Source organism: Sorex fumeus, unplaced genomic scaffold (genome assembly GCF_029834395.1).
Source record: "Sorex fumeus unplaced genomic scaffold, SorFum_2.1 ptg000030l, whole genome shotgun sequence".
In the NCBI taxonomy this organism is placed as follows: domain Eukaryota; kingdom Metazoa; phylum Chordata; class Mammalia; order Eulipotyphla; family Soricidae; genus Sorex; species Sorex fumeus.
Genome location: NW_026606087.1, coordinates 13,087,795 through 13,096,209, shown reverse-complemented (window position 1 = coordinate 13,096,209; position 8,415 = coordinate 13,087,795). Strand labels below are relative to the sequence as shown.

The 8,415-nt window shown below is 36.7% G+C and overlaps 1 protein-coding gene across 1 annotated transcript; it reads left to right on the top strand.

Moving 5' to 3' along the window:
* The first annotated feature begins 6,926 nt into the window (after positions 1 to 6,926).
* Positions 6,927 to 7,895, top strand: LOC130025422 (olfactory receptor 52N2). The gene has a single exon (XM_056116372.1). The coding sequence runs from the start codon at positions 6,927 to 6,929 to the stop codon at positions 7,893 to 7,895; it is 969 nt and encodes a 322-aa protein (XP_055972347.1).
* The last annotated feature ends 520 nt before the right edge of the window (positions 7,896 to 8,415 follow it).

Below are 8,415 nucleotides of genomic sequence, written 5' to 3'. Positions count from 1 at the left end.
AGTGATGGTAGATGTGGCAGAAGCCGGGAAAAATATTCTTAACACCCACTTCTCCTTTGCCAACTACAAGACCAAGATGACTGCCCTCTGACATCCTGATGGATCTGTCACATCTTCCAGAAGGGCAATGCAGAAGATTATCCATAACTTCTATTCAGATCTCTTTGATAGCCATGTCCATCTGCCGACATACCAAATTCCACAGGATGAATATGTCATTCCCAATGTTCTCTCTTCCGAAATCCGACACACCATTTTGTTGGTAAAGAAACAAACAGTACCCGGCCCAGACAAGGTCAGACCTGAACACCTGAAGAAACTGCCATCAATACTCATCAATACGCTGGCTTGGCTCTTCACATGCTACCTGCCTGAATGCAAGGTTCCATCCCAATGGACAACAAGCAGGACTGTACTACTGTACAAGAAGAGATACACCCACGACATTGGCAACTATCGCCCAATCTGCATATTGTCTGTCATCTACGAGCTGTTCACTCGAGTCATCCTGAATAGGATTGGCAGAATACTAGATGAAGGACAAACATGCGAGCAAGCCAGGTTCCGACCATATCTGCATGATAATCAAGCTCATTGAGGTTTCTTGGGAGTTCCAGATGCCACTCTGTCTAACGTTCATTGATTTAAAGAAGGCCTTTGATTCTGTTGAGATGGAAGCAGTCATTGAAGCCCTAGCCAATCAGAGCATTCAAACTAAATACATCAGGATCCTCCGTGAGCTGTATTATCGATTCACTACCAGGATCTCACCATTCTATAAAGAAGTAATCATTGATGTCAAGAGAGGGGTTCGGCAGGGTGATACCATTTCACCGAAACTCTTCAGTGCCACCCTCGAGAACATCATGCGACGACTGGAATGGGAAAGCATGGGAGTGAAGATAGATGGTCGGCAACTACACCACCTCTGCTTTGCTGATGACATTGTTCTAATAACATCAAACATTAACTAAGCAGCACAAATGCTGGCCGACTTCAACCGTGAGTGTGGAAAGGTTGGACTACAGCTGAATCTTATGAAGATAATGTTTATGAGAAACAGCCTCGTTCTTGACGCTCCATTATCTCTCAATGGATTGATCATCTCCGAATGCAATAGTTATGTGTACCTAGGTTGAGAAGTCAACATGACAAATGACCTCGCACATGACTTGCGCAGGAGGAAGAGAGCAGCTTGGACCGCCTTCAAGAGCGTGGAAGAAATAACTAAGAGGACGAAGAACCTCTGCCTCTGGGCACATCTCTTTGATTACATGTCCTTCCTGCATTAACATACGCCTCTGAGACCTGGGCCCTAGGCAAACAGGATGAGAACGCTATTCAGGTCTCCCAAAGAGGAGTCAAAAGAGCTATGGTTGGAGTATCACGTTTCACTCAAATGAAAGAAAGAATCCGGACTTCTGACCTCAGTTGACAATCAAGAATCAGGGACTCTGTCTCATTTTCCAAGGCGTCAGAAATCAGATGGGCTGGACATGTAATGAGATTTGGAGACGACTGCTGAACTAGAGCCGTTACCGACTAGATTCCACGGGATGTCAAAAGACTGCGTGGCCACCCACCTACCAGATAGTTAGACTTCTTCATCAAGATCGTGAATGATCAGTTTGAGGCTCTTCATGTTCCTAGAACGAATAGATGCCATTTGGCTACACTAGCACATGACAGGGACAAATGAAGATGTTACTGGCGCCTGCTCGAGCAAATTGCCGATTAACGGGAAATCAAGTGATCAAGTGATTTATTAGTGAAACACCATGAGGTACAGTTGTAGACTTACAAATTTTTGTGCTTGGGTTTCAGTTACAATGATTGAGTACCCATCCCTCCACCAGTGCCAACCACCACTGATACCATTATCCCTCCAAACTTTTTCATTTTATTTTTTAAATTAAGTTTGAAAAGCCCCAATCTTTTATATAATTCTAGAGTTAAAATTGATAAGATAATAGGGCTCTAATATTAAAATTGATAAATACAAAAAATCAAAAATTTTATGTGAAATTTGTTATATCTCATCACAGTGTTGTTGTCCAAGTGTCTTTGTCTAAGAATTTACTAAACTATTGCTAGCTGAGCCTACTCTGTTATTATTTTTGTTTGTTGAGTTTAGTTGACTTCTATGTTACTTTCTCATCTAATTTGGTGTGTTCTTACTGGAATTTCAATATTGAGGATTTAGGAGGAGTCACATAGTTGTGTATCCGGCCACATGGTCCAGAGCCTCAATATCTATGACCTGGGACAATGAGTTGACATGGGGGTGGCTGTGGGTGGTGGGCTTTGTAAGTAAAGGAGTTTCAGGGATGATGGGAGGGAGGCTGCCCACCTCCACTCCAAGAAGACACCAAAGCTCTCAGCCTGGGCACCAGCTACCTGAAATTATTCATAGCTTGACATCTCTGCAGAGAACATTAGTGAACCAGAAGAGTTGAGTTGTTGATGTGTCTGTTTGTCAACCTTTTGTGATATTTCCTAGTGTCTAATTAATTTTATTTCATTATTAGTTCGTCGATTTTACCCTTATCTTTGATATTTCTTCTGCAAATATTGGTTTTAATTTTTACAGTATCTTGAGATGAAAAGTTATTTATTTAAGGTGTTTCTTTTACTTAATGTAGCATTCATCTCTACAACTTTAATTTTAGAACTATTTTTTTCCTCTGTCCATATATTCAGTATATTTTATTTCCATTTCTTTTCAGCTATGCTTTCATTTATTTTTGACACACTAGTTGTCTTGAGGTAGAGGTGTTGTTTAATTTTCATATAGTTGTGAAGTTCCAGAATTATTTCCATTAACTATATTTATTTTCATACCATTATGGTCAGAAAGATATTTAATACAATAACAATCTTTAAAATTTGTTAATATTTCTTTGTGAAGTAACACAAGATCAATCTTACATAATGGTTTGTGTTGGCTTGATAAACTTGGTTTTAAATGTTGGGTAGAATGCTATTTATTTGTATAAATTCATTGGTTTAAAGTATAATGAAAACCTGTCTATATTTTTTCTATTTGTAGGACGAATTGATCTACTGCAGAAAGTTGAGTTTTGAAGTTTACTACTATTATAGTATTTCTTTTTCTTTGTTCAGATTTATTAACCATTGTTTAATATATCTAAGTGCTCTAATCTTGGGAACATATCTATTCATAATTGCTTTATCTTTTTAATTTATTGCCTGTTTCTCATCATGCAATGATCTTACTTGTTTCTTGGTATAGATCTTGGCTTAGAGTGTAGCTATCCCTGCTCTATTAAATTTGTTTTTCTGGAGCAGCTTTTTCCAGCCATTCCTGCCTACATGCTTTCTTAAAAATAAGTGTATCAGGGAACTGGAGTGATAGTACAGTGGGCTGTGGCAGGACACTTGCCTTGCATTAAACCAACAGGGTTCTATTCCTAGCATCCCATAGGCCCCCTGAATCACTCCAGGAGTGATCTCTGAGCACAGAACCAGGAGTAACTAAAGCATTGCTAGGTGTCCCCCCAAGATAGATAGATAGATAGATAGATAGATAGATAGATAGATACTGGGATGCGTGGTGGTGGGAAGTGGGCACTGGTGGAGGGATGGTATTTGATCATTATATAATTGAAACCCAAGCACAAAAATGTGTAAGTCTGCAACTGTACCTCATGATGTCTCACTATTAAAAAAATTTTAATAAAAAAATTAAATGTGTCACTGCAAGACAGCATAACATTTAGATCTAACTTGTGCTTTTGTGTATCTATTAGCTGCTATACAACTTTTGATTTGAGAGTGTAATTCATTTATTCCTGAGGCAATTTTCTGTTCCTTTAAGGACTTGTTTTTTTATTTCACAATAAAAAATCAAAGAAGAAAAGTAAATTAAACAAAATTTTTGTAATACAAAAGAATCTTGCCTCTGTATCATAAAGACACTTGAGTATTGCTAGGATGAATCGCAGGACGTGAGCAATATTGCTTCCTCAGGCCCAGCGTACCAATGCCAGTAGTAACCTCAGGACACCGTGGGCACTACTTGTGAGACTTTCCTTCAAAATTAAATAAAACATGTATAAAAGTATGTGAAATCCTGTGAGTTTATGTATTTATTAACTTTTCAAATAAACTGAACAAACTAAGTTAGAAATATGTCATATAATATTATTATTACTTCTTATATGACATTCTATTCTCTTTTTTGTATATTTTTTATCATTTTCTCTTTCTGTAACTCTTTATTATATACATATACTTGTTCTTTGTCATATGTTCCCATATACATAATTCCATGAAATACACATTTCAAAAATATGTTCAGAGTGGTGAAATGGTAAGTTTAATTTTGCAAGTGTTTTCTAAAAGATTGGAATTTTACACTTACGTATTTTTACTGTTATTTTGTAATGCAAGATAATTGAAACACAAGTACTATAGCTATTAAAATTTTAAGTCAAAGTCATACCCTAGGGAAAGTAATTTTAAAACTTTTTGTGTTGTGATTTTATTCATGTTTCATAAACTAATTAAAATAGTTTTCTCAAAAGATCAAAAGAGTCTTTACTCTGACTCAAGTCCTCCGAGACATCAGAATCAGGACCTAGTCACATGTGTGGTGCATCCTCAAAGGGGTTAGAGATGCTATTTATTGGTGGAATCTGGTTGTTGTAAAACTCTTTGATGCTCGGAAGTCTCAGTTATGCTTATGAATCGTTTTTTTCCTGAGATTGAGGTAAGTTCGTTATTCTCATGTACTTGCATTTTTTCCCATAAGAATCATGGGTGCTTAAGGTGTGATTGATTTGGAAATTTAGTATTTCATCTTGACAGTAATAAGAGATGACCAATTTTTTAGGGACTAAACTTTATGACAAGAAATGTTTCTCCAGCTGTAAAATAAATTCAAAACTACCTCCTAATTTGTCAAAGATATGGAATTCAAGACAATTGAGGGTTCTTATGGGAGGAAAACAGAATTTTGGGGATACTCAGTAATGAATAGTTAGAACTTTCATAATGAATGGCCTTTGTGAGCAAATGAAATGTACTAAAGTCTAGGTGTTGTCTAAGTCTAAGATATTGAGAGAAATCCTTAGAAGGGCTTCCTTGGATTGATCTGCCTGTGCAACTCCTTTACCAGGTGCTATGTTTTATGAATGAGTTCAAGAATGAAAATTCATCTCTCACAAAGAGGTTCCCCCTCACAGATAAGGTACTTCTGTCCAGACAGATCTCTTAATTAAAGACTAACTTTCTGAAATAGTATTTGTTCTATCTCTTCCATAAGATACTATTAAGAAAGCATTTTTTATGTCATCACAACTTGTTTCATCTAATAAAGCCCAGTTTTGTATTACTCAAGATTAGAGTTAGAAAATTATATCAGATAAAATTTATTAAAAATGGACTCAAAGTCAAGCTTGGATTTGAATTTTGATTCCAACTTTAAATTTTTATCAACTCACAGTTTATTGAGTCCTACTTAACTTGCAGTTCTTGTATATAAAATAAATATAATAACATCTATGCTAGTAGATTTGTTACTATACATTTAAATAAAAATTAACACCTATTAAAATTTAGTTCTATAAATGAGAAGATGTTTCTGTTAGTCAATGTATTCCTATAAATTAGAGTGATACCATAGCACTATCCTCCCGTTCATCGATTTGCTTGAGCGGGCCCAGTAACATTGTAAGACTTGTAGCTACTGTGTTTGGAATATTGAATACCCCATAGGTAGCTTTGCCGTGTAGCTCTGATACTCTCGGTAGCTTGCCAGGCTCTCTCAGAGGGGCAGAGGAATCAAACTCAGGTTGGCCAGGTCAGCCGTGTGCAAGGCAAACGCCCTATCCGCTGTACTATCCCTCCTGCAAAATAATTATAAGCATAGTAAAAAGAGTATTATTTACTGAAACTGGAAAAAAATAATACTGATTGTATATGATTTAATAAATGTGGATTCATTTTTTTAGTTTTATAATGGTTCTAGAGGCCCGAGAGTTTTGCACAGTGATTAGCTTTAGTTTTAAGTCTTGTTCTTTTTCCATTGATATAATATCGAAGTATTAATTTTATGATCCTGTCACTTTTAGAACCTTTTGCCTACCTTTGAAGGAAGTAACACTGAAGATTGTGTCCCTTGCATACCAAGTCTCTTTGTAAATGTTCCAATGGCAGATATCAATTAACAACAGCTAGTAGGATACTTGCAGCGATTTAATTGGTTGATATACACTTGGACCCCATCACTGGACTTAGAGCTTTATTTTCTCTAAAATATGAAAATGTTTTTTTAATCTATTTAAGGTATAAACTGCTAAGAGTCTTCTAAAGTTGACTTATTAGTCACACAATGTAAGCCAGGTTTTTAAAATCTTGTAATTCTTTCACTAAATTTTTAAAATTTAATCATAACATGCTTGAAGTTCACATTAGCACCTGAATTACATAAGGCATGAAGATACATTAGATTTCTCATGTTAATGAAAATAAATTTGATCTCCTGAGATGCTTAATAGTGGGAAATGATCAATGATAATAAAGCAATAACAATAATAACATTGCTTCCGTTTAATGTGTGTTCACTAGTTTCAATGTGTCATAGAAAGCATTTTATTGAATACTGACAATTTTCTGAGTTTGACATCGTATTTTGCATAGCATTTGAGAATGAGAAAATTGAGGCATAATAAGTCAAACAGCCTTCTGTAAAAAGAATCAAAGTAAACAAAAAAATGAAAGAAGCAAAAATTAAATATGAAATGAAACAATGTGATTTAAAGAAAACATAATCAATACTACCAATTAAAAGAATCATGGGTGATTTTTTTCACTTACTTTCCAAGTTTTCACTCAACTTGTTTTCTTGTCCAGGAAACAACCATATCTAAAGAATGTAAAATGCTCACCTCCTCTCAGTCATTATGTCAAAAGTCAACAGATCCAGCCTGACACCTGAATATTTCATTTTAAATGGGATCCCTGGTTTGGAAGAAGCACATGTCTGGATCTCCCTGCCCTTCTGCTTCATGTACATCATTGCTGTTGTGGGGAACTGTGGACTCATCTACCTCATTCGTCATGAGGAGGCCCTGCACAGACCCATGTACTACTTCCTGGCACTGCTTGCCTTCACAGATGTCACCCTGTGCACCTCCACTGTACCCAATATGCTGTGCATATTCTGGTTTGACCTTAAGGAGATTGACTTTCATGCTTGCCTGGCCCAGATGTTTTTTGTTCACATGTTGACTGGGATGGAGTCTGGGGTGCTCATGCTCATGGCCCTGGACCGTTATGTGGCCATCTGCTACCCCTTACGCTATGCCACCATCCTGACCAACTCTGTCATTGCCAAGGCTGGCCTTGTCACCTTCTTGAGGAGTGTAATGCTCATTATTCCCTTCACGTTCCTCACAAAACGTCTGCCTTATTGCAGGGGTAATTTCATTCCCCACACTTATTGTGACCACATGTCAGTGGCCAAGGTGTCCTGTGGCAATTTCAGGGTCAATGCTATCTATGGTCTCATGGTTGCCCTTCTAATCGGTGTGTTTGATATCTGTTGTATATCTGTATCATACACCATGATTTTGCGGGCAGTGGTGAGTTTATCATCTGCAGATGCTCGTCACAAAGCCTTTAGTACTTGTACATCTCATATATGTGCCATTGTGATCACCTATGTCCCAGCTTTTTTCACTTTTTTCACTCATCGTTTTGGAGGACACAGTATCCCTCACCATATCCACATTATTATAGCCAATCTCTATCTGCTAATGCCCCCTACAATGAACCCCATTGTTTATGGAGTAAAGACCAAACAGATTCGAGAAGGCGTGATAAAATTTTTATTTGGAGACAAGGCTATCATTACTCAAGAAAAATCATGAAATAGGGATATTTCTGATAGAGGATATAAAAGCAACAGTCAGAAATGCATTTATGAAAGATGTGATAAAATGGTATAAATGTCTGATGCTCTTCAATATGTAGGTTTTATAAAGACATTGTAAAATATACTGTGAAATATTTTATCTGTGTAAATATCTGCCAAATATGAGAAAGTAGAATAAAGAAAATCAGATAGGCTGGACACATAATGCGATTTGGACATGACCACTGGACTAGAGCCAATACTAACTGGATTCCATGGGACATCAAAAGATTGTGTAGCTGTCCACCTATGAGATGGTCAGACTTCTTCATCAAGACCCTAAATGAACAGTTTGAGGCTCTTTGTATTCCTGAAGTGAGCAGACGTCATTGGGCTACACTAGCACGCGATAGGGACGAATGAAGACATTACTGGTGCCTGCTTGAGCAAATCAATGAATAATGGGATGTCAAGTGATCAAGTGATTCTTAAATAAATTTATTATTTCTTAAATGAATATTTATATATTTTTCTTA